Source organism: Sinocyclocheilus anshuiensis, unplaced genomic scaffold (genome assembly GCF_001515605.1).
Source record: "Sinocyclocheilus anshuiensis isolate Anshui unplaced genomic scaffold, SAMN03320099.WGS_v1.1 scaffold776, whole genome shotgun sequence".
Classification (NCBI taxonomy): Eukaryota; Metazoa; Chordata; class Actinopteri; order Cypriniformes; family Cyprinidae; genus Sinocyclocheilus; species Sinocyclocheilus anshuiensis.
The window spans coordinates 1,704,150-1,731,264 of record NW_015555808.1 but is presented as its reverse complement, the minus strand read 5'-3'; the positions used below and the strand labels follow the sequence as shown (position 1 = coordinate 1,731,264).

Genomic DNA, 27,115 nt, shown 5'->3' with positions numbered 1-27,115 from the left:
CTTTCCCGGGCCGCCGAGAGTGTCGGGCTGCACTGGAGGCCTCCTCCTTCTCCCGAACTCTCGAGGCTGGATGATTGGTTCCTGGGGGCGCAGGCCGGTCGTCGGCAGCCGCCTCCGGTGCCATTCTTCCCGGAAGTGCATAAGGAGGTTACTAAGTCTTGGAAGGCACCTTTTTCTGCCCGAAACAGACTTGGTGCCTCCTCCGTCCTCACCACCCTCGACGGTGGGGCGGCTCAAGGGTATGTGGACATCCCCCCAGTCGAGCGCACTATTGTGATGCAGCTCTGCCCGCAAAGCGCCGCCGCCTGGAGAGGTAGTCCACGCCTTCCGTCCAGGGCCCGTGAGTTCTCGTCCGCTCTGACGGCTGAGGCTTACAGTGCTGCTGGACAGGCCGCTTCCGCCCTGCACGCCATGGCCCTCCTGCAAGTCCACCAGGCCAAGGCGTTGAAGCAGTTGCACGAGGGTGGTGCTGACCCAGGTGTGCTGCAGGAACTGCGCACGGCGACGGACCTCGCACTTAGGGCGACGAAAGTCACGGCGCAGGCCCTGGGTCAGACGATGTCCACATTGGTGGTCCAGGAGCGCCACCTATGGCTGACCTTGGCGGATATGATGTTTAGTTAACACTCGAAGGTGATTGGGCTCTCGGGCGAGATCCCAATTCGTCAGTCACGACTGACGTAACGTCTCCGTTCCCTCCTTCAGGGAACGAGGGTTACACAAGTAACTGAGACGTTTCATATTTAATATTAGGGGGTTGTTTAAATATGAGCAATAGTAAAACTATTACTGAATACTTTACAGTAAAATAACATACCCTCTGCTTTGGGCTTCACTTCTTTTACGGCTTTCTCTTCTACCATTGTAGACGCACAAAAAAAATGTATAGAGTTATTGGATGAATTATGAAATAATAAAATATTATTCAAATATTGTTCAATATTATCCAAGACTGGTGCTCTGTCTGCATGACTGCAGGGATTTTATGGCATCAAATAAACTAAATGGCATGTGGAGAAATGCGTACAACAACAAATAATTTTCCATGTGCGCAAATCTAGAAGCAACTGATAAGCAAAAATGCAGTAAAAGAGCAATGTGGAATTCAGCTAATGTAGCAAGGACCATTACATTTACTCTCAGCAAAACAGCTAAAAAAGTAGCATGGCGGAACATTTTATGACATTGCCACGGGGCAGCTAACAGGCACTTGCCTATAGAAGCGAGACAAATATCATCCAGTGTGAAATATGTATAGCTGTTACCAATTTCTAAACACCGTTTAGGATACAGTTGAACCTCTTTCAGTGAGTAGTAAAGGAACTAATACAAAGATTAAGACTTCTTCCTTCTTTTATAACTTTAAGCTTTTGTGTATAAAAGTTATACATTTAAGCTATAAATATGAATATATGTATGTACTGTATGTATAATTAAGCTGTGCAGTATGTGAGGTTACCTTTATGTGAGGCTGTTGTTACTTTTGCCTTCTTTGTTACTGCTGGCTCTGACGAGAAAAGGACAGAGAATAAATATTTAAGATTCATGATTTCTGGATGCCAAACAACCAGATTGGTGGTAATTGTTTTTAAGATGGCAAAAGAAAAGGAAATGAAAAACAAGCATCTCTTGAGTTGTCCTTGACAACTCTATTTATTCTCTATTTATTTTATAAAGCATCTGTATCACTTTATTTCACAGGTAAACACAGAATAATTCATGGTGGAATAAATAAATGAATAAATGCATGAAATATAATATTACATTATATGTATATAATATATTATAAATAATATGCAACAATAAAACATACCTTTCTTAGTAGAGGTAGGTTTAGTCTTTTCTTTAGTGATCAATCGGTCTGTAAAAGAGGAAATTATAAGCTACTGCTCATTAATATAAAACTACTGCAAAGTCAGCTCCTGAACCATAATTACCTGTCCTTTTAGACTTCTCTTTTACAGCTGTTGGCTCTAAATCATAAAAAATGATTTATTCAGTATGAAAATAGATCTAAAATTTAAATTTAGCCATCATTTTTCTATTATTCTTATCTTTCTTTGCCACTGAAGGTTTTACTTTGGCTTTAGTAACTGTGGGCTCTTGAAGACATACAGTACAAATGTACAAAATGAAATAGAAATGCACAAATTCAAATCCACACATACAAAATATATAACAAAGTTGTTATAATAATGACAAACATTGAGTAAAGCATCTTCTCCAATATGATTAATGGTATTTTAACTCTATACTGGATACTGCCTTTCATTTTAAATTGGATCTCACCCTTCTTTGCAGGAACTTTGGCTTTTTCTTTTGGCGCAGCTGGTTCTGAAATTGGAGGTCAAATGTTAATACTTGCTTCAGGTCTGTTAACATAACTAGAAAAATATAAAGCATTCTTACTACTGGCACAAAACTCAAGACAAATTACTACAATACCTTTCTTTTTAGTGGCTTGTTTTGGCTTTGCCACAGCAGCTTCTGGTTCTTAAGCAAAGGAAACATTAAATTAGATCTAAAACAAGACAAAGGCAAAATTATTGTCATATAAAATTAAATCTATAATATATTATGAGATAAACACCTTTCAGTACAGTAGGAGCTTGATGAGTTGTTAAAATTGGAACTTCTGATTCTGAAAAACAGTAACTGTAGTGTTAAAAAATCTTGTGATGTATTAATTCTTTAGACACATCTCTCTAGGAAACATACTGTACTTTCACTGAAATGGACAGATTTTTTTTTGTTGACAGACACATAAATTAGTTATCAATAACATATGTCAGTGATATTTATGAATGGATTTGAATTAAAATAGTTTTGAATACCTGGAATAGCCGATGGTGGTAATGGGCTACTTGTAACTATATGATGCACTGTAAGATAAAAGATAAAATACATTTCAGGGCATTCAAGAATATTTTAAGAATGTTTAAATTATGTTTGAAGGTGTTTTATGTAAAGTACATTGAGTTACTGTAATTGTGGGTGGCTGCATTACTCACCATACCAGCCAGGAGGCGCTGGGCAGTACACAGGTGTTGGTCGGCACATAGGAACTGTTTCACCAGGTTGTGAAAAGAAAGATTCAGAGTTACAACAGACTGACTGTAGATTGCGTGTTATTGCTGCTGTCTTTTTGCATAACGTGAATGTAATGCAATGTAATATTAAAAAGACACAAGGCTTTGAGTTGCACTCACGATCCTGTATCGGAGCTGGAGCAGCTGACACTTCCACAACCTCTGAGGCTCGAGATCCTGTTATTAGGAAAAGGGAAAGCACTGCTGTCATATAGTTCAAATGGAATTTTAAAATTTGACATCAACTTAGAAGAACAGTTCAGCCAAAAATGAAAAATCTGTCATCATTTACTCATTGATCAAAACCTGTATGATTTCTTTCTTCTGAAGAACACAAAGGAAGATGTTAAGCAGGATGTTCATGCTGCTCTTTTTCATATAATGAAAATAAATTGTGACCAGGGCCTGTCAAGATCCAGAAATGACATAAAAGCAGAGTGACAGCATTTGATTTGTGCCAAGTATCCTGAAATCATATCGTCATAAGTTGTTTGACACTTGAAATCTTCCTCTCTATGGTAGTTCGAATTTGTGTGATTTGAATATGTGCGTGTTTAAATTTTCAGAAGATCTGTAATATTGCTCACAACTTACATGGACCAGTTTTATGGTGTTTTTTTTTGACCATATGGGTTGAGTTTGAAAGTACCTGTTTGCCATTCATGTCATTTGCCATTCAAATGGGTGAATACATGATGACAGAACTTTAATTTATGGATGACCTCTATCCCTTTAAAGAAGTAAAGTATGATCAGATCATGTGGATTTACTTCTCTTTTTGGGTATGTTGACATCCACTGTCTTTGCTTTTGGAGCTGTGAAGCAGAGAGCAAATTTGAGTCAATATTCATCACTACGATTATAAGTCATTTGAAAAATGTCATTCAGGGGTTGATGATAAAAAAGCAGGCACACATTGTGCTTGTTCTTTTGTACCTTTCTTTGCTTTCTCTAGTCTTGTTCTTACTGGAGACTCTTTTTCTGATGAGCAAATATTAGTGATGAGGTGAATTTCAGTACAATATTCAACAAAAAACAATAACTGATGTAAAGAGGGCTATTGCACCTTTTCTCTGTTTAAGCAGGGGTTCCCTTCTCTTAGTCTCAGCTTCTGGAGAGGGAAAACACAATAAACAATGTAAAATTAGCTTCCAGATAAAAACACGTATGATTATCTCCAAATTTGTTGGCAGAAATTTGCTCAGCTGAAAATTAATTTTCAAACTTTACAGTGTTTGCTGGCATAATGAGAACATTGTGTCAAATGCACCATAAAGGACAGTTAATTGGAAATATATATTTTGCATTTTATTAAATGTGGAAATAAACAAATTGAAATTGAATTTAGGAATAAATTAATTTCCTAAAGTGAAAATTGGCATGAAATGTCCCATAATGCTGTTGGCTCACGGTGATCTGATTTTTAATATTTTATTGCATTATTAATTAGACTCTTTTAGCCATTTTGTTAAAATAACAGAACAATCTTTTAAAGCACATCAATATGATTTATCAATAGATTAGTCTACTACTTTACTAGTTTTGCACAGGCTTGTTGAGCTGTACTGCTAAAGCAAGCAGTTTGCTGTAGGAATCGACAGTTGCCTTGAGCTAAACCAACTTTAATCAAACAACACAATACATCACATACTCATGTGCTCAAGGGTGACTCTTTTAGCTGTGAAATGAAAAACAGTCAGACATGAATCAGGCCAAACTGCTTTGCTTAGAGAGAGTTGAAAACTGTCTGCAGTAACAGGTCACTTCATGATGACTAAATCACTGATACCATACACTGTTAATGTAAAAAAAACTCTTTGCCAGATCTATCAGTAGTCATGATTGATGTTGCAAGTTGATTATACAAATTAGCATATTAGAGTGGAAATACTATCAAAGTCTTAAGTATATCTAAAGGTTGGGGTTTCGATTTAAAAAACAAAACAAAAAAACTAAATCTAGATTAATTATTATGCACCAGGGGGCACTATTGTGTTTGTCAAAAAATCTTATGTTCATAGAACTGTTGTATAAAAATCTGTGGTCTCATGTCTAACATTAAATAATGTGTAAATATGTAGTTTGTTACTGGAAAAAAAAGCTATTTTACTTCAACTATTTTAATTATATATATACATATATTAGCTGCAATAAATATCTGTTCAATAATATTATTGAATAAACACACCTGTTTTCTTTACTTTATCAGGTTCAGCTGGAAGAAAAAAAGGAGAAAAAGGACAATGAGTGACAATTAATGTAGCAATTTAATTTACTATTACACTAGATGGCGACTATGAGTGGATTTCTGCTTACTGCATTAGAAAGCTCTAAACAACAATACAAACCACCAAACATGGCTTTGCTGAGCTCATTAGTGGAAAAAGCTTTGTCTAGCAATTTCAGACATGGTTAGGAAGAGGAACAAAATTTAATCTTGAAGCACAGCTTGCTTTTTATATGATGTTCTGTAAGCACAACCAAATTAAATTGTAAAATGAATCGTATTTAGTAAAAAGCAGGATGGTATGAGTTTACAGTAAGGAGTAAGGGTCAGTAAGAGCAAATATATCTATAAAGTAAAATAATCCAAATATGATTTTCTGTATCTGCTGATACAGAAATTACCCATATGGTCAATATTTCATGCACATACTGTATGCATAGCTTACAATCCATGCGTACATGTGCGTGTCTTCATAAATTTATAGTAGGCTACGTCCACCTCTTCAGTCACTTCTATAACACTGGTGCAAATACGTTTTTAGTTACACATCATTCACCAATCAATGCTTATATTTTTAGCATGCGATTTATTGCATGTTCAAAATACAGAATATCAGTTATTTTTGCATGAAAAGCTCACAATATTTGTTAGAACAGAATCCACAAAGATACCGGCATGTCTCTGACTAGATCTATGGTTTATCCATGAGACATGGCCAGTGTAATTTGCTATAGAATGGCTCTGTTATGTGTCGAAAATTGAAAATATGCCCAGGCTTTTTTTTATTATATTTTAAAACAACATGCTTGATATTGACCTTGCGAGTCAATACCAAATACCTTTTTCTTCCTTTGGTTTAGTGTCTTGGGCTTTTTGAGGCTCTTTATGTATTACTGAATGCATACAAGGACAGGTAGAGGCCTCTTTTTGTTTGTCTGGATACAAACAAATGCAAAATAGTGAGTGTCATTTGTGGGGACTTTCACACTAGCACTTTTGGTGTGCACCCGGGTTCGTTTGACGTCAGAGTTCGGTTCGTTTGGGTAATGTGAATGCTGTTTTCTGAACTCAGGTGCGCACCCGCAAACCGTAGCCTACTCGTAGCAATGGAAGTCGGGTTCGGACCAGGCAATCGAACCAAGTGTGAAAGCACCCATAGACTACAGTGATTCATTTCATTTAGTCATCTTTTGTTCATATATGAAACATCGGCTCTGACGTTATGTGATTGTTGTTTTTTTGGAGGCACACTCAGACTTACTTTTCAATGCCAAAATCAAATCAATCACAAAAAGTCTACTAAATATGAAAATTATTATGATGTAGCCTACATGAAAAAATGTGAAACTGTTCAAAAAAAGACACAGACTAATGAGAGATGCATTAGATTAGCCTTGTTTAAATCAACACAGGATGATAAAGATCGCATTGGCAGCAAAACACGGGGATAAATGTCTTCTACAGATTAATATATTGGTGTCATTATCTTTAAAACCCATAATATGCTTATGGCATCAGAGGCCAATGCCAGATTTTACATCCATAAATCAAAATGTTATTACTAAAATTAATTTTTAAAGTGGTGGTAGTAAATCACAGGATACAAATATGACACCTTCATTATAAGTTTGGATTGCATAAATTTGCCAGAATTAATGATTAATTTTTTATTAAATACCACCCCATCAATAAAGAGATTGGATTATTGTAACAAGAAGGATGCCAGCTAAAAATAAAAACAGGTTGACAACCTCGTCAACAAATGGAGATTAACAATAATAACAAATCTGAAGATACTGGCTGAGAAGCAGGGAAATGTTTTTAGCGGCTGCAAGAATTCCAAGAAGTCTCTTAGAATAATAATTATTGTAATTCAAAAATCCGGTTTTGATTGTGTTGCTTACATGCTTGCGGGGAATTACAGGGTGGTGTCATTCAAAATGTCTTTAACCTAAAATGCTAATGCAATTTTTGATATCAGTCAACCCTGCAGCTGAGTACATGATCTGTGTTATTAAAACAGCATGCATTCTTTCTTCCTTTGTTTTCTCACTGACCTTTGGTGCTAAAGTTTATTAGCTAATAAAATGCATTTACTCTTTTCTGATTAAGATCAGCAGGGACATTGAAAGGTGTAAGATAGGATATTATGACTATGACTTTGATTTGCCATTGAAACTTCATATATTGGATTTGTGTACATTTTCATTTGCATTTGTATAAAAATTAAATAGAATAAAAAATGTAATATAAAATAAGATGCTTATTTAGAGACAATAGCAGCACTTACACTGTAAATGTGCACTGACCTTCTTTTGTAAATAAAATACAATAAAATAAAAAAGTTTCTCTATTTGGAGACAACAGCAGCACTGTAATTATGTACTGACCTTCTTTTTCAGCCTCTGCCACAGGTTCCTCTGCTTCTTCTTTTTTCAGTTCCTCGACTGCCGCTGTTTTAAGAAATAAAGCAAACAAAACAAAAGGTGAGTCTTACAGCCCAGAGAGAAAATAGAAAGACAAAAGACACAGACATGTACTTGCTTACACACACAGAGACACATCAACACAATGCCAACTTTGATGTTCAGATCTTTTTGTACTTTATTAGTGCTTTCTGTGCAGACTGTTCAACCCCATGGGTCAAAATGGATCTCTTCAAGTCCCACATTTTTTGCTCTCTCCCCTAGCAGCAGGCTTCTTTCTCTCAGCAGGGATTTATTCTGTTGTGTGAAACATATCTAATGATGTTCTTGATAGAGGAATGACAGAGTATCTACTGCTTGCCTGCAGGCAGGGCCGAGATTCTCATTTTTCTGGCCTGCTCTCTGCAGTAAATGGAAAGGGGTGATGTTATTGCTGTAATTTTCTGCAGAGCACAACATTTTAAAGAACTGAAGTACAAAGTAGTAAAGTCAAAAACGAGTCAAATCTATTTGAGGTAACCTTGTCAATGAAACAGATCAGCAGGACACAATCCTGGGATATTTTTGGACATGAAACAGGTGGAAAAAGACTCCCAAATATTTCTTGATGATGGGGCCAGAGCAAGCACACACATTTACTGAATAATACTGGATTATACACTCTTTTGTTAATAAAAAAAATAACAAGATATTTGATAGAGCCAAAGCATACACTGAACATATTATAATCAGACTGTATTGCTGCCATTTATTTACTGAATAATACTGAATTATACACTTTATTATGTAATGAATACTGAATTATACACTTTTTTGTCAATAAAATAAAATAAAAATAAATAATAAAAACCTCTAAACTAAAATAAAAAATAATAAACTAAACTAAACTAAAATAAAAGGTGGAAAATACTCCCAAATGTTTCTTTTTGACAGGGCCAAAGCAACAGTGCATCATATTATGATCAGATCAAATTTATTTACTGAATAATACTGAATTATACACTTTTTTGTTTAAATTAAATTAAATTAAATGTATACTTTACATTTTCCTTTCACTTCATTAAGGCAACGGTCAACTTGAGATCTGCATGAGCCATATTAAATTCAGTGTGCATAAATACCCACAAACTTAACATACATTTTTAATCTGTTCATTGCACAAACAGCAGGAGATTGAATGCAAATCAATATGTTGCTGCAAAATCACTGAAGGTGAAAAACAAACTCTGAACAAACTTAACTAGAAAAGTAAAGTTAGAATGTTGTCCTGACAAAGTCTTGCCTAAAAGTTTAAATCAGCTAAAAAAAAAAAAATCTTATTATAGGTTGTTTAGGCTTACTTGAGCAATTTGTTATCTTCTTGATTGCTACATAGTTGCCCGGTCTTCCGAATGGCTGCTAAGGTTGCTAAGGTTCTCAATTAGTAAGGGCTAATCAGCCTTACTTTTTGGATTCAAATTAGACCAATCTACCATTTTTGGGCACAAATCCTCAGCAAAGACCGTGAGAACCAGATGAGTCCTCTACACAGACTCTGTGGCCAGCTTCGACTCCTTCACCATGTGATCCAATCTTCAAGCGGAAGGAACTGGATGGATGTTCTGAGTGATGCCAGTCCACATTCTGACTTGTGTTACAGCCTCGAACTAAACCACACCATGTTGGGTTCATCTGGCCAGAGGAGAACTGGCCCCCGACTAAGCCTGGTTTCGCCCAAGGTTTTTTTCTCCATTTCTTTCACCGATGGAGCTTGGGTTCCTTGCCACTGTTGCCTTTTGGCTTACTTAGTTGGGGACACTTAATATCTGGTGATATTATCGACTTGTTTGCACAGACACGATTAGAAGAAAACTGAGCTGGATGATGACATCACTGAATCAACAATGAACTGACTTTAACCGAAAAAATGTCTGTTTGCTATTGTCCTCTTTTTAGAGCTGCTTTATAGCAGAATTGCATTTTGTTTGCAGCGTGTAACCCTTGCAGCATCTCAGAACACCTTAGTTACCACCTTGTGACTCCCTAACAAGTCAGAGAACATTAGCAACCACTTGCCATGGTTGCTAGGGTGCTCTTGAATTGACAGCATAATGAGCTTTTCTCCTTTATGAAATGTATTTGAATCTCTCTGTATAAGTATCAGTTCTTGGCACTGTGTGTAACCACAGTCTCACCGTGTTCCACTGTTGTCTCTGCAGGCACAAGTACACTTCATTCTGCTGTTCCCAGACAGAAGCAGCAGCAGCAGTCAGTCCTCTGAACTCATCTGAGCTTTGAGTCTGTGATACTGCTGTGCCATACACTGTCTCAGAGCGGGATTAGATTTCCATCTTGCAATACACACATGGCTTTATCCCCAATCTCCTCTCCAAATTTTAATCTGATACCCAGTAGGATCTTTTGCCCTCAGGGAGAATTCAGAAAAATTCTAGTTCAACACCATATCGATAAATCAAATAACAAGAATAATTGGAAAGGGAGGAATACATCTCACTGGAGGAAATCATATTATAGAGATCCTTGTGCTTTTTGTGCTTTTATAATGTTTATTTTAACATGGCTGAGGTTACACCTTTTTTCCATTATTTAATTAAATATTTAAAATATGTATTTTAGGTAAATAATGAAAAATATTTCTTAAATTCAAAATATTAAATATTAATTTCAAGAAATGTTCAAAAACTGTTGAGGAAAATCAAAAATAAATAAATAAAGAAAGAAAGAAAGTGCATTTTTTAAAACATCTGTATATTGGCCTATATACTAATTAAAATAATTATCACACTAATTATTTTAAATAGATAATTGAAAATATGTATTTTTAATAAATAATGAATAATAATTATTAAATAAAATAAATAAACTATTATATATAAGACAATTCTTAAATATTCAGTTCAATAAATAAAGTTCAATAAATGGTCACTTTAACATAACAGTTTCATAGGGGGTCAAAAATATAATTAATGAGGTCAGACCTCTTCGATCTATAACTGAGCCTAAGGAAATACGTTATTCGTCTTTTTACACACTCACAGAAAAAAAGGTACAAAATCTGTCACTGCGGCGGTACTTTTTCAAAAGGTACACCTTTGTACCTAAAGGGTGCATATTGGTTCCTTAAAGGTACGTATAACTCCTGAAGTGTACATATTAGTACCTAAATAGTACAAAATTGCACCTTTTGAAAAGGTATGGCCCAGGTGATAGCTTTTGTACCTTTTTTTCTGAGAGTGCAGCAGAGGCCAGTGCAGAACATCAAGCAACTTGACACACACCAGCATCATCCTAATGCTGTGAAGTAGATGGAAAAAATGAGCCATAAGGAAGTCTTTGGAGATCAAAGTTTGAGGCCTAAGGGTCTGCTCAACCCTCACATCCACAGCCACACACACATGCCCTCTTCTCCCGTCATCCACCACCATCAGGCTTCTGCTTGTTGTAGAACACCACTCCTCCACAGTCAATAACGTTGGAGCTCATTAGTGTTGGCATAATATTCTCATTTTAATTCTGGTTCATTTTATATGCTTCATGCAAGCAAACTGTTGCTATGTTTGTTACCTTTAGGGACCGGTTCTGGTTCTGGTGCTTTTTCAGCAATTTCCACTTCCTCTGCGCTTTCATCCTTTTCATCTTTCTCCTCTTCTTTCAGGGTTGTTATGTCTTTGAAAGAAAAGCAAACATATTTATAAGGCTCGCCGGATAGATCACAAGAAGTATTCGTGATTTTGTTTCGAAGTCTTTCCAACCTTTAGTAACCAGTAAAAATGTATTTTCCCTTGACCTATTATTCTTGAACTCTTCCAAGTGATTTTGGCAGGAGCTAAAATTTCCCTTTGTTGCTGGCTAGATTGCATTAGCGTTTGACAAAGAGATACAATCAGATTTAATTTGCAAACAGAACTATTTTTTCAATTATTCTATTGAGACTGATCCTTCCGATTTCATTAGCAACATCAGCGGCGAGTTAGGAGCTGGAACAGGTGGTTTAGCTTTGTGCAAAGTGAATTAGCAAATCAACTAAATTAAGTTAGTCAAGCTGCTCTATTCTTAACTACCATAAGTAAAAAGCAAAAGGTATCAGCAGTATACATAAAACATACCAATAGCTTTATGTGCTGCTGCTGCTGCTCAGACAATGACTATAACTACTATTCCTAACTTTTTACTCATTCTAGCCACAATAACCTATTTTGGTTTTCTCTAGTTTGCAAGTGCATCTTCATTTGGCTTAATCTCGTTCCAGTGTTTTCCTTGATCATCCAGAACTTTGATGCCCTTGAATGACCCCTTTCGAGACAAGTGTTTGGTGACAGCTGACATGAAAGCAGTCTCTCATGGATTCTAACCGTTTCACTGGCAGCTGAACAGCAATGCACCAGCTGCTGTTCTTTGATCCACCCAGCATGAATTAGACTTCAATCACAAACTCAAATGGGGTCTTTTCCTATAGCATATTTGGATATGTATAGCAGCAAACTTATACTAAACAATTTTTTGTGTGATAGCAAGTGATGTCTAAATGATTAAAGTATTCGTTTAAAATGGAGAAAACCTATAGGCGGTACATTCAAGTTTTTATAAAGTTTTCAGACTGATAAATTACAGACTGATATAACATTACAAATAGGAATTGTAAAGAATTCTTGAGGATTTATAAAGAGTTCCAACTTCCAATTCTTGTTATGGTTTCTTAACGGTTCCTGTTTTTTATTACTATTAAGGAATAAATAGATGCAATCCAATAACTGACCTTATATATGTAGGCTATTAAACAATACAATATAAAAAACTAAATGTGTTAAAATAGTTCATTCATTATTTTTATAAAATACTAATGAAAAAACGTAATAAATTCACCAAAAAGAGTCAACTTATTAGAGTAATTCGTTCGGGAATCAGATTATATTAGCTGCGTTGTATGTTTTTGACTTACTAAAAAGAATGTGGCTCAGAGTGGTTAGTTCAAGAATTAGACTACACTAGTAGTGCTATATGTTACTGAATCACTAAAAAAAAACCGACACAGAGTCAATCCATCGGAAATCGGATTACATAGGTTGTGTTGTATGTTTTTGATTCACTAAAAAGAACCATCTCAGAGTGATTCAGTTGAGAATCAGACTACACTGGATGCGCTCTGTTTATGATTCACTAAAAAGAACAGACTCAGAAATCAGACTACACTGGTCGCACGGTATGTTTTTGATTCACTAAAAAGGACCAGTTCATAAGAGTTGTTCGGGAGTCAGAATACATTGGTTATGCTGTCTATTTCGCAATGTAGATTCAGTAACAGTGCTGCAGCAGGATAATTCCAGTAATTTCAGGAACCTCTGCAACAATATTTTTATGGTATTCCAATGAAATCAATGGAGAATGCATGTGAGAAAACTATTTGGTTCTTTTTTTTATTTTATTTGTTTTTTATGTCACTGGCTAGTTTATTTATTATTTTGACATGGACACATTTAAAAAACAAACAAACAAAACAAAATAAATGATCTTTTAGAGTCAATAACCATAATCTTGGTACCTTTCTCAGGTGAAGAGCCATCATCTTCATCAGCCACCACTGTTGTCTCATCTCCACCTTGTTCGGAACTAACTACAGTTGCTGTTACTATAATATCATCATCATCATCCTCACCCCTTATCTGTTCCTCTCCCTCCTCTTTTCCCTCTTCCTCCTGCTCCTCCTTATCTGCAACATCATCAGCTAGCTCAGGTTCCTCAATAACACCCTCACCTTCACTTGTTATATTTTTCTCAGAGTCAGCGTCTTTCAGTCCAACACCAGTTTCATCTTTAAGACTGTCTTCTGTAACCTCACCATGATCGTCGGCTAGCTCTTTTGCTATCTTATCATCATGGTCATCAAATGGGATATCAGTAGCGCTTAAGCCATCTTGTGAGTCAGCTAAATCAGCCACTGCATCATCAGCTTTAGCAGCACTCTCCTCTATGGTTGTTAATAGCTTTGAATCGCCATCAGCTTTAAGAAGTATAGGTTCCTCACCAGTTTCGTGCACTTCAACATCAGTGACTGTAGCACCAGCATCAGCTATAATACCAAGAGCAATGGCGATATCAGCCTCTTGGACCTCACCGTCATCATCTTTCTCCTCACTTTGGTCATCTTTTTGGTCATCATCTTTACCATCAGCAGGAGTATCTTCTTTTCCATCTTCTTCCTCAGGTGGTTCTTTATCTACATCAGTTTTGTCCTCCTCCTCCTCATCAGTTTCTTTAGGAGTGACTTGTTCTGCAGTTTCTTCTTTCTCCTCATCAGGTTCAGCAGGGATCGAAGTATCTTTCTTTTCGACAGCAGGAGCAGGAGCAGCAGCAGCAGCAGCTTCCTCTTCATGTTCCTCTTCCTCCTCAGCATCAGCATCAGCTTCCTCTTCCTCCTTTTCTTTTTCCTCCTCCTTCTGCACAGCTTCTGCTTCCTCCTCTTCATGTTCCTCTTCCTCCTCAGCATCAGCTTCCTCTTCCTCCTTTTCCTTTTCTTTTTCCTCCTCCTTCTGCACAGCTTCTGCTTCCTCCTCTTCATCTTCCTTTTCTTCCTCAGCATCAGCTTCCTCTTCCTCCTTTTCCTTTTCCTCCTCCTCCTGCACAGCTTCTGCTGCTGCTTCCTCCTCTTCATCTTCCTTTTCTTCCTCAGCATCAGCTTCCTCTTCCTTCTTTTCTTTTTCCTCCTTCTGCACAGCTTCTGCTGCTGCTTCCTCCTCTTCATCTTCCTTTTCTTCCTCAGCATCAGCTTCCTCCTCTTCTTTTCCCTCTTCCTCCACCACCGCTTCCTTTGCTAATTCCTCCTCCTCTTCTTCTCCATCCTCCTCTTCTTCCCCCTCTTCGATCTCCTCATCACTTTCTTCTTCCTCTTCTTCTTCTTCGCCTTCATCCTCATACTCTTCTTCTTCTTCCTCCTCCTCCTCCTCCTCTTCATCAGCAAGCACCTCATCTTCATCTTCCTCCTCCTCTTCCTCCTCATACTCCCCTTCCTCTTCTAACATCTCCTTGGCCCATATCTCTGCAACTATATCATTAGGTTTTCGGAAATATCAGTGAAGCTGTAATGCATAACACAGGGGTGCCCAAACTCGGTCCTGGAGGGCCGGTGTCCTGCAGAGTTTAGCTCCAACTTGCCTCAACACACCTGCTGGTAAGTTTCTAGTATGCCTATAAGAGCTTGATTAGCTGGTTCAGGTGTGTTTAATTGGGGTTGGAGCTAAACTCAGCAGGACACCGGCCCTCCAGGACCGAGTTTGGGGACCCCTGGAACATATAATCAGACTTATATATTGCAAATTAGTATTTTACTGTGACATCATCCCTTCAGTATGCTATTAGATAGTTGAATACTTAGAAGACATGCAAACTAATAGGACTTATTGTCTACTAATTGTCTTTTTAAAACTAATTGTCTTTTTAAAAAATAATGTGCAAATGATTGATTGATTGATTGATTGATTGATTGATTGATTGATTGATTGATTGATTGATTGATTGATTGATTGATTGATTGATTGATTGATTGATTGATTGATTGATTGATTGATTGATTGATTGATTGATTGATTGATTGATTGATTGATTGATTGATTGATTGATTGATTGATTGATTGATTGATAAAGGAGAACATCAATCACAACTTGATGAGACCTCGTAATTATATACAGTACTTGGCAAAATTACAAATGTTTGTGGATTTTATTCAGTGTCTGTTAAAGTAGGCATGAAACTCAAATTGTGGTAATCTTTTCTTACCTATATTGTAACATGTATGTGACAGTTTTGATTTCATAGTAACAGCTAACTGAGGTCATCAAAATGCTCAAATAATAATCATAATAATACTTTTAGTGTATAGTGTAAACACATCTTTATATATCTAGAGTACTGCAGTAATTATGTATTTTTGTAGACCAACCCGGAAGCAGTGGTGTAGTGTAACGAAGTAATAATACTTCGTTACAGTACTTAAGTATTTTTTGGGAGTATCTGTACTTTACTTGAGTTATATTTCAGCCAACTTTTACTTTTATTCCACTACATTTCCTAATTAAAATGTATACTTTTACTCCGATACATTCCCCCAAAGCATATTCATTTCTTACTACAAAATAGTCAGAAGTCAGAAGAACACAGACTGCAGGAAAGCAGGTTTGACGAATCAGTGGTCTGGTGTTTGCAAGTTAGACTCCTAAAAACACCTTTTTCATCTGCAAACAAGTGTGCGCACAACCGCAGATAATTCATTTTCCACTCAAGTCGAGTCTGGGGTGTGCGGTACAGCATCGTCTGCGATAATATGGTAAGTGTTGTTGTAATGATGTGCAATCTGACATTATCAAGTAGGCTATATCATCAAATCACACACAGAGTGCACGCACGTTGATTTATTAGTCTATTAAAACTTAAAATTCCAGGCATTCTAAATTGTAGACGGCAAAAATGCTTCTGTATGCTTTTTATATTTATATAATTTAACTTAATCTATAGCCTATCACACAAAGAGTACCTTCTTTCTGCAGATAGTTTTAAATTATTTCAAATATCAGTATTCAACGTTTTATGTTAAAAACAAAACATTAGGCCTGTTTATGCATCTGTAACTGCAGTTTAAATCATCCATTATTGCAGAAAATAAGCTCTGTGACCAACAAAAGTTTATGATTCTTACACATTGTGTTCATTGTGTTCATTTTGATAATCTTCACAAATTAATGCAACTTTGATCATTTTTGATACAATCGGCAAATGTAAAAAGTCAAATGTAAGCTATAAACAAACTCTACCATGGTTGCATGACTTCAATGTCACCACCAATAGGTTTCTGACCGCTCTTTTTCAAGACAAGTAAAAGCTTTAAAAATCACATGGGGGTATTACTGAAGTGTTTTATGTCATAGAATAAAACGTTAAAATATCTTGAGCCTGTGTTATCCACAGACCTTATGTCAGGCATTTGAACAAAAATCCATTTAGAAAACCCACTGACTTCAGGATGATGGAACCGGAAGGGCTAAAATGCTATCTGGTTTCCGGGTTTTAGCCTACAAAAGTACATAATCTGTGGTAATTTAAAAAATATGTCCCACCCTAATTTCCTCTTTCCACACAGGAAGGAAAACAGCAGTCTTTACCCATATCATTGCATCTTTAGGAGGTTCTTTGAACACTGTGCAATAACACGAATTGTAAAAGGGCAGTTCACAGCGTCTGAAATTACTGTGTGACTGCAGGGCGTATAGCATCCTCTTAGAACAATAATTACGGTTTATCATATTCCTCCAGTGACACTGCCTATATGTCTTAGGAGTGCACAGCTAATTTCATGGTCTCTTAGGTGTCCCTGTGTCACCAATTATGGGCTGTCCCTTTAAAGCAAAACCAGGCCACACCAATTTATGAAGCTTGCAGAGTTCCCTTAAGTGTTAATATGACAAATGACAGCAAATGTGTCACCCGTATAATCAAATACAGACTTTTATTATACATATGTGAGACTATACTTTTATTCACAAACATTTGCATTAGCTGAAACTGATAATGGAGTTTAGATGCTTTCTGCATGAGCTTTACCATTTAGAGATGGCTTAATGATCATTTCATGAAGATGTTAATGGACAAATACATGCAGCTTTATGGAACACTGATTAGCATGGGGAGCACAATTAGGGTGTGTGAAAACAAAGGAAAATGATTATGAATGGCATTGAATGTAACAACGCAATCAATGACTGCATAGTGCCCATTCTCCACAAAATACTCTAATGCTTGCCCTCCTAATGCAACTGTAAATGTGTTAATTACAGACTCAAGCAAACTGTTATCTGTTATGCTGATGGTTTATGTGTTCTCTAATGAATGCAATCTCATCAAGCGCTCATCAAGACACAAACCTTTTTTCCTCGGTGGCAAGAACTCTCCTAGAGGAGAAAGACACAGAACATAAGAAAAACTGATTAAGTTAGTTGGTTAATGTGAGGTTTAATGCACGGTACAAAAATGCAGTTGTTTATACGTCAGAGATGTTCAATCCAGGGCCTGCAGCCAAAGCTGGCCTGTGGCGAACTGTGATTTGGCCCGCCAAAATAATAGGACATTTTTTGTTTATTAATTTATTTGTATTTTTTATTATTTTTGTTTTAACATTTTTGCACTGAAATGTGAAAAAAAATTGTTTTTAAATAGTTTAAAACAAAAAAAAGTAATTTTTTTGTTGAATTCTTCTTTTTTGTTTAATACATTTGATTAATATAGTTATATGCTGCAGAATTATTATATACAATTATATAATGCAGGATATAATGCAGAATTTACTTTTGGCCCACAGGCCTCAATTAAGTTTTTTTTTTTTTTTTCAATTAGATTTTTGGGCCCTTCATAAAGTATAGTGTAAAATTGTTGTCACCTTTCTTTTTTATTATGCCATTGAGACATACTTTAAAACATGATACTAACTTAATTAATAATGTAATTAAACGTAATTAATAGTAATGTAATTAAAGGGATAGTTCACCAAAAATGAACATTCTTCCATCCCGTTTTAAAGGAGTCTTGTAAGTGTTTTTTTTTTTTTTATCTTACTTTCATTGTTTTGTGTGAGTACTTTTTTTTTTTTTTTTTTGTGTAACTGTGTATGCTGCCGTCTTTGAAGTCTCCCTGGAAGAAGAGATTGTGATGTCTCAATGGGATTCTCCTAGCTAAATAAAGGATAAATAAATAAATCAATTTACCCATCATTTTAATTCCAAATCCCTATGATTTTATTATTATTATTATTATTATTATTTTGTAAATCACAAAAGGAAATGTAGGACAGGATATTCATGGATATAAAGAAAGTTAATGTTGACCACAGGCTGTCAAGCTCCAAAAACAACAAAAAAGCACCATGAAAGTATCGGAAAAGTATTGCGCTATAATCATATCTTCCTCTCCTCCTCTCATATCTAATTTGTGCAATTTGAATATGCACATATTCAAATTTGGCATATCAACGTCTGTAACAGAGGAGAAAATTATTAATAATTAGCAGAATTTCAGTCTGTTCCTTAGTGCCTTTTCAGCCCCTGGTCACCATTCATTTTGCATTGTATGGTAAAGAGTGGTGTCAGCAATCTGCAAATATCTTTTGTATTTGACAGAAGGAAAAAAACCTACAAGGGTTCGGAACAACATGAGGGCGAGTTAATGATGATGAACAATCTCTTTAAGATCTTAAACGTTAATGTACACTGCTTTGTGAGAACAATTTTATAGCCTGGTACATTTTGTGAGGATTTAATTTGAATGTGATACTCCAAATCCAGCAAGAATTATATAAAAAAAATTATACAAAAAAACTTTTTTTAACAGCCAGACAAAATAGTCACCCTCCCAGGCAACTAATGATTGCTCTTCAACTATTGCCCCTAATACTTTCTCAATTAGAGATTTGCCCATTTATTTAGTTCAGCAGTAATGTATCAATTTTTAAATCATCTGTCTGAATATAAGCTTATTTATGCCAAACACCACTTGACACCCTATAAGTGCTATCGTGCTCCACTTTAAATGGAGAATTAATGCTTTAGAAAACCATGAAGAAGGATGTACTCACAAGGTCACTCGAGAGAGGAAAAGCTATAGTGGCCACGTTAAAAAAAATATATGTATAAAAAATGTTCAGAAGGCTATGGACACTATCCTACCCTTACAGATATGACTAGATTATTCATCTCAAGTTAGTGTACCTTGGATTACATTTTTTTATGTGTAAAACTTTTTTAATGTTGGAAAAATTACAAAGTGCACTTTTAAAATGATGCATTTCTTGTGTAGGCTACATGATCAAAGTGAAGCACAGAGTTTGATACTAACCTTTTTTCCTCACAAAATGACGCTCACCTAAATTGGTAGAAGAGGAAGGAATACAGAAGACAGTGTTAGAGAAGAACCTACAAAATAGATCTTTTGAAACATTGATGAGGGTTGAATAAATTATAAATGTGGATCAGAGAGGGGAAAAGGCTTGTCTGCGACCCACAGCACTTTATTCCTATAGCCTCAAATGTCTTCTATAAAATAAAAAAGGGCATGCCAACACTAGTACACACACACACACACACACACACACACACACACACACAGTTTTTTTTTTGTAATCTTTGTCTTTCACACTTACACATTTAATTTGCATGCAGATAACAGGTTTAAATCTAAATGATTGTGAAGCTACCTTTATGCCTGGTAATGCATTTACATGTGTACAATTAAAATGATTAATTAATCAGCTTGTTTGTCTGGCCAGTGATTTGATCTGGCGAGCCTGTTTTACTCCATTCTGGTCCAAAAATACATCTGTCAGTGCTCATATGAAGAGCAAATCATGGTGATTTTATAAGGGGTTGAGTAATATTTTTCATGATTTATATTATATTTCTAATTTACAGAAATGATTATGAAATTGCGTTACGTTTTGGATATCTGTGCTATGTTCATAAATTCCCATTACTGTACTAAATATGATCTAATCTTGTAAATCAGGTTGTGCACCATTCACAATTGACACTGAAATGCCACCTACAGTATATGGAAATTTGTATTGAACTGATAATGTGAACACTTCATTTTCCAGAATGCATCATTTAAATTGCAATTCAGTGAATTCCTCTTCCTGTCATTCCGATTCAAATTATTGTGTGGAGTGAACAATTAAATTTAAATTCCAACTTTTGAATTGGAAGGGAGCCAATTATTTTTAATTCAGAATTTTGCACAAACCTGCTCCTGACCCTGAAGTTCTTTCTTTGACCTCATTGTATGTATATAAAACAATACACATATTCACAATTTTTCTCCTTACTGGTTTTATTTTTTAAACTCTGTCTGTAGCATTTGTCAAAAACAATACATCAGGGTAAATCAATATTATTAAATGACAAGGATTTGTTTGTAACTCTATAGGGTGTATCTCACAATAGAATACGTAAGTAGCCAATTCATCAAGTAGGAGTTTAATAGCTGTAATTTTCCATTTCAGTCAGCTCACCATGTCATGTTCAGTGATTGATTAATTAATTATATGGTTGATCAAGCTATTATTATACATACACACGTATATAAATGTAAATATAAATATGTGAATTAAGAGTTGACTTTAATTCAGCTCATGAGTTGGAACTTGAATTAAACTGACCACACCCCACACGATGTTGAATCAGAACATTTTATTGATAAATCATTGTCTGAAAAATATTTTACCTCACAATATTTAAGTAATCTTGTCCTATTTCTGTCAGCTGTTTGGAATCAAAACTAGCAAGTCACACGAATCATTCGAATCGCACTTTTGAAACTATTCTCATCAATGAATCGTTAAGAGGATTTAAAGGGGTCATATGATGCTGCTAAAAAGAACATTATTTTGTGTATTTGGTGTAATGAAATGTGTTTATGCGGTTTAAGGTTAAAAAAAACACATTATTTTCCACATACTGTGCATTATTGTTTCTCCTCTATGCCCCGCCTTTCTGAAACGCGTCGATTTTTACAAAGCTCATCGGTCTGAAAAAGCGAGGTGTGCTCTGATTGGCCAGCTATCCAGTGCGTTGTGATTGGCCAAATTCCTCAAGCGTGTGACGGAAATGTTACGTCCCTTACCATATTGTGATGCCTGGGGCAACCACATGTGACGACCCCGGGCTGGACTCCGCTTCGTCCACGGTGAAAGCCGATCCGGCGATCGACAGCACTAAGTTGATGTATTCCCCCAGCGACCAGCACGGATCAGCTCCAGGCATGACGAAGCGATATCGTCCTCTTTTGGAAGGCCAAACAAAGTAGTTTCGCTTTCACAACGAAGCACACAGCGCCTTCACGACATGGCGGCAGCGGCAACAATACTACAGCGAGAATAAAAGTTACGCCTTCTTTCTTTGCGTGAACATTTGGGCGGCGTTATGCAAATCTTCCCAGATAGTGACTTAGGTATGTGGGGGCGTGTTACGAGCCGTTTTAGGTAGGTGTGGCTGACTTTTATAAAGATTATCTCTTTGGATTTGAGACTTTAGTCTTTGCAACTTTACAGGTCTTCTTTATGCACCAAGAGCTTGTAACACTCCAAAGAGAAAGGAAAAATTGAAATCGCATCATATGACCCCTGTAACAAACGATCGGTTCACAATTCAAAGTGAATCATTTAGTTCACTCACGTACAAGCGAGCAGCTTCTCCTGCCTCAAACAGGGAATACTAAAGTGCACAGGGAGCCAAAATAATGTATTATTAATTGTATATCTACCTACAATCCACTGAAACAAAACATCCTATAGTTTGCAGCAATTTAAAAGGCTTTATTAAATTCAACACCTGCACGTGGAGCTTGTGAACGACTCGTACCGCAGGTAAATACATTTTTCAAGTTTCAAAACAGTAGCCTACCAACACACTGCTATCTGACATGTGGCTGTCTGGGTATTAAAGAAGCAATAGGCTTGTTCGAGATGCATCGGCGCTGCGCAGAACGATCGGTGTATGACATCAAAGTACCGCGAGAGCCATAATAGAGCAGACGACTCTTTATACTTTTGAATTGCTCTCGCGGTACTTTGATGTCATACACCGATCGTTCTGCGCCGCGCCGATGCATCTCGAACAAGCCTATTGAAACGCCACTGTTAATGCATTCTGGGAAATTATGCATTTGTTATATATAAATAAATAACCTACATATATTTGTATAATATGTCTGTGTGTACATAGTGTTGTTATAAGTTTGTATAGGCTACTTTGCATTCTTCCACCTTTTTTGTTTTTGTTTTGCTGAGATGATATTTCCCACTTATAAGATGCTGTTGTTATGTGAGATAACCATCAATTTGAAAAGCATTCATTGATAACTGGAGCTACTGAAGCAATGTGGCAGTCAATCCACATGCATTTATTTTAAATGAGTTCCTCAAGGTGACTTTTGTGAGGAATCTTAGTCAGGCGTGTTATTGGTTCAGCAATCTTGGCAATGTCACTATTGTGTCTCTTTGCTTTGAGCTCTCTTTATGAATGTTTCTGAAAATGTCACTGTGCATATGTGTACTTCATTTGTTCTCTGACAGCTCCATAAACATTTATCTCTGCTGTATTTCGACTAGAAGATTCCAAACGCTTGTGCTCTAATGTTACTAAATGTAGTAATGTAAATCATGTAGCTCTTAAAACGTTTGTATAATCATGAGTCTTGAGGCGATGTGGGGGTTTATTAATTGATTACAGTTCTGTGGTCACTGGTAATTAACCAGAAAGTAAATGTCATTAAAATGTAAATTCATTACTTCATAGGTGTTATTTAATCTTCATAGGCTTTATTTATCTTTGGATATTTTGGTTGAAGTTTAAGGCTTATATTTGCCTATAATAAAAGTGTCAGTTTTAATGGCAGCTTTGTTTGCTATTCTACGAGTCTACTGTACCACCCTCACTGTATGGGTACTTTGGATAGTCTTATAACCGATGTGAAAAATTTTCAAGGTCAAGTAAGTCGATTGAAAATTAACTCCACCAACCTAAACTTGATACAAAATCAGGATAAAAATTAGAGGAGATAAGAGCACCTAATGAACATTGCTTATGACCTTTCTAAGTGCATCTGTGGTTGAAGACAGGGCCATATGAGCTGCCCTCAATGAGACCACAATGACCCATTAGCTTCCAAAATGAAAGAGGGGAGATTAAGATGTCTCACGTTGTTTTGCTTCTTAAGTAGGCCTTTTTTCTGAGATTCATTGTTCTCCCCTTGTGACAATTTTTTTTATTATTTTAAGGTCTATTGAAGGACTAATTTTTTATTTACCAGAAATAATGCATCATCTCTTCTCTTGCACTACTGTACACTGAAATTTTTTTTTTCTTAATCGGTATTATTGTCTTTTTTTCAGGTAAAAAAAAAAAAAAAACCTGGTCTTTAAAAATGTCTGACATTAATCTAGTGATAAAATTGTACATCCTTATGGAAATTTGATCATATTTTGTAATTATTAAATTATTAATTAAATTATTAATATAATGATTCATTATTCAAATTAATTTTCCAATTGTGTGTCGTAAATTAACATCTCGGGAAAATGTTATGGGGGTTCAAACCAAAATATGACTTCCTGTTATGAAACAGGATATTGATTTCATACATGCCCACTGTAGAGGACACCAGGACTAAAAGCATGTGTATTATGCATTTTGGGAGATACAACAAATGAATAGGAAATATCAATATTGCATATTAGATATTATTATGAAAATCTGGCCAATTATTACTCCCATTATTACACTTCTTTTTTCAAAATGCTGTCCCAACAGCACATTAATATGCTAATTAGGTACAGTGTATAGATAGCATTGTGTTTAACAGGAAAACAAGTTTATGGAAATTTTACACACATATTGCATAAAGTAAAAAGGTATATCAAATAATTTTTTTGAGAATCATCCTTATACAAAGTTTGGTATAAAAAAAATCCTGAAACCTTAAAATGTATTGGTGATTTGTAAAACAAATCCCATTGTTTTTGCCTTTTCATGTCTATTAATGTCATTTTATTTTTTTTAGAAAAACTGAGTCCTGGTGTCCTCTACAGAAGACATAGCATAACATATGAATAAAATATAATTTTTCAAAAATGTTATTTTTAAATTTTTTGCTTGTGCTCTAAACAATGTAATGACATGAAAAAATACTAAATTCACAAAGCTTTTTTTCTGGTTCTCAGGAGGATATATATCTTAAAAGCAATGTTTTATAATGTAAAAAAAAAGTCATAAATATGAATAAAATAAATAAAATGATAATATCAAAAACAAAAATGATAAATAAAACAAAAACTATTTAAGTAGTTTTTACAAAAACATTCTATTTCAGTCTTTCTACTTCAGAATTGCATGTTTAATTATTTAATGTTACTTCATGCTGTTTCTTTTAATTAATTGTGAAATTCAACAGCAAATTTTGAGTGGAAATTATTTCTACACCATCTTTTTCCAGTGTTCTTGAGAGGCCAAAAAATTATTTTCAGAGAATGAAATTATTATTATTATTATCATCATTTATTCCATCTGCAGTAGGGCTGCACGATAAATCGCATGCGATATATTTAATGCGCATCTTGTCAGTAAAGCCGGTTCCCTTTCAGTCAGTCACGTTTTACGTTACGTCGGTCGTGACTGACGAATTGGGATCTCGCCCGAGAGCCCAATCACCTTCGAGTGTAAACTAAACAAGCCAATGACAGTTGGCGTGCGTGTTTCGCCACGCGCACCCCGCCCCGCAGCGCGGGTATAAAAGGAGAGCGCGTGCAAACGCACATCAGCTTTTCGCTTCGGAGCCGAGCCTTCTCAGGACGAATCTCCGCGAGTGTTTGGAAGAAACAGCTGGCGTTGGTGTTACGGCGCGTCAGCGGGAGTTGCCATTCAATGCTGCTCATCTTCGGCATGCTGCAGCTGCCATTCTGCGGTCTCACCGCGACCTCCCCTGGGCGCTTCAGCGCTCTCTCTAAAAGAGTGTTTCCGTTTTTTCCTAAAAGAGCAAATATCTAAAAGAGCTCCACGAGCGGCGGGCGACTTTTTAAAGATGGCTTCCCGCTCGTGCGTTTCTGGATGCGGTTGTTTCCTGCCTCCATCTGATGGTCATGATCGCTGCCTCTCGTGCCTGGGCTTACAGCACACTGAAGCAGCGCTCATGGATGAGTCATATTCTCAGTGCGGGAACATGACCATCGCGACGTTGCAGTCTAGATACCTCCTCATTAAACCGGGGGGTATCCCCCTTGCCATGCCCCGCTCTAGCTCTTCCGGGTTTCGGAGGGCTACTTCGGTTCATGGTCAGGGAGACCTGAGGGTTACGGTAAGAGCTTCCCTGTCGAGTACGTCTCCGCGGGCCTTCCCGAACGCTCGAGGCTGGATGATTGGTTCCTGGGGGCACAGGCCAGGCGTCCTGTAACCCAAGGAGTAACCCAAGGAGGTTACTAAGTCTTGGAAGGCACCTTTTTCTGCCCGAAACAGACTTGGTGCCTCCACCATCCTTACCACCATCGACGGGGGGGCGGCCCAAGGGTATGTGGACATCCCTCCGTTTGAGCGCGCTATTGCCATGCAGCTCTACCCGCAAAGCGCCGCCGCCTGGAGGTGTAGTCCACGCCTTCCGTCCAGGGCCTGTAAGTTCTTGTCCGCTCTGACGGCTAAAGCTTACAGTGCTGCTGAACAGGCCGCTTCCGCCCTGCACGCCATGGCCCTCCTGCAAGTCCACCAGGCCAAGGCGTTGAAGCAGTTGCACGAGGGTGGTGCTGAACCAGGTGTGCTGCAGGAACTGCGCACAGCAACGGACCTCGCACTTAGGGCGACGAGGCCGGCCTATTCGGCGAAGCGGTGGAGGGCTTTGCCCAACAGTTCTCCGCCGCGCAGAAGCAGACGGAGGCGTTTCGACACATCCTGCCCCGGCGGTCTGCTGCTGTCTGCACCCCACCGCTGGCTGCAGCCCCTCTGTCTGCTCGTCGCCGAGTGCGCCCTCCTGCGGCCACCACCTCCGCCCAGCTATGAAGCCAGGTAAGTGGTGCGCCGCGCACTCAGACCCCACCCTCGGACGCACGGCCTCCCGGGTTGGGTCCCTGTGTTCCACCTCGCTGCCCCACTGCAGGTACGTCGGTGGTTTCCCTGGTCCCGCTAGTTCGGTCGCTGGGGGCCTGGTTAGCGCTCCCCAGGCCGTCTCACTGGCTCAGGAGAACCATCAGACTCGGCTACGCGATTCAGTTCGCCCGGCGCCCTCCCAAGTTCAGGGGCATTCGTTTCACCTCGGTGCTGGACAAGGATGCTCCTGTCTTGCGTGCAGAAATCGCGGTCCTGCTGGAGAAGGACGCAATACAGCCGGTCCCTCCAGATTGAGCAGCATTTACTACACAGAGCCGTTGTTCACTGACAAGCTGCACTGAACCACGATCATATATGAACATCGTGCAGCCCTAATCATCATCATATTTTGTTGAAAGATTTCCTTAAAATAACAGTAACGTGAGAAAATAGATGTAAGGTATATTCTATTCTATAAAGTCTTATTCAATTTTACTCACATCAATTTGTCTCATTTTATTTTTTTTCCCTGAAAACAGACAACAAACATGATCAATAACATTGTCAGTGTTGGGGAGTAACTAGTTACATGTAACGGCGTTACATAATTTAATTACAAAATAAATGTAACTGTAATCAGTTACAGTTACTAAGAAAAAATGTGTAATTAAATTACAGTTACTTATGAAAATGTTAACGATTACAAAGGGGATTACATTTGAATATTTACACACATCCACATACAGATTTAATTGATTTCTTTCCCAAATTGC

The 27,115-nt window shown here is 37.2% G+C and overlaps 1 protein-coding gene across 1 annotated transcript in view; it reads right to left on the bottom strand.

Annotated features, from left to right (window-relative positions):
* Positions 1-27,115, bottom strand: part of LOC107675090 (neurofilament heavy polypeptide) — a 50,538-nt gene that overhangs the window by 9,776 nt on the left and 13,647 nt on the right. Inside the window, exons 5-25 of the mRNA XM_016469300.1 lie at positions 19,615-19,641; positions 17,652-17,678; positions 14,299-14,781; positions 13,765-14,205; positions 11,307-11,408; positions 7,707-7,769; positions 6,156-6,251; positions 5,278-5,304; positions 4,156-4,200; positions 4,026-4,070; positions 3,860-3,904; positions 3,210-3,266; positions 3,012-3,065; positions 2,835-2,882; positions 2,591-2,641; positions 2,446-2,493; positions 2,290-2,334; positions 1,938-1,973; positions 1,814-1,861; positions 1,460-1,507; positions 818-856 (exon numbers count right to left, since the gene is read on the bottom strand). Coding sequence (XP_016324786.1) covers positions 818-856; positions 1,460-1,507; positions 1,814-1,861; positions 1,938-1,973; positions 2,290-2,334; positions 2,446-2,493; positions 2,591-2,641; positions 2,835-2,882; positions 3,012-3,065; positions 3,210-3,266; positions 3,860-3,904; positions 4,026-4,070; positions 4,156-4,200; positions 5,278-5,304; positions 6,156-6,251; positions 7,707-7,769; positions 11,307-11,408; positions 13,765-14,205; positions 14,299-14,781; positions 17,652-17,678; positions 19,615-19,641 — 1,875 coding nt within the window. The remainder of the gene's footprint in view (positions 1-817; positions 857-1,459; positions 1,508-1,813; positions 1,862-1,937; positions 1,974-2,289; positions 2,335-2,445; positions 2,494-2,590; positions 2,642-2,834; positions 2,883-3,011; positions 3,066-3,209; positions 3,267-3,859; positions 3,905-4,025; positions 4,071-4,155; positions 4,201-5,277; positions 5,305-6,155; positions 6,252-7,706; positions 7,770-11,306; positions 11,409-13,764; positions 14,206-14,298; positions 14,782-17,651; positions 17,679-19,614; positions 19,642-27,115) is intronic.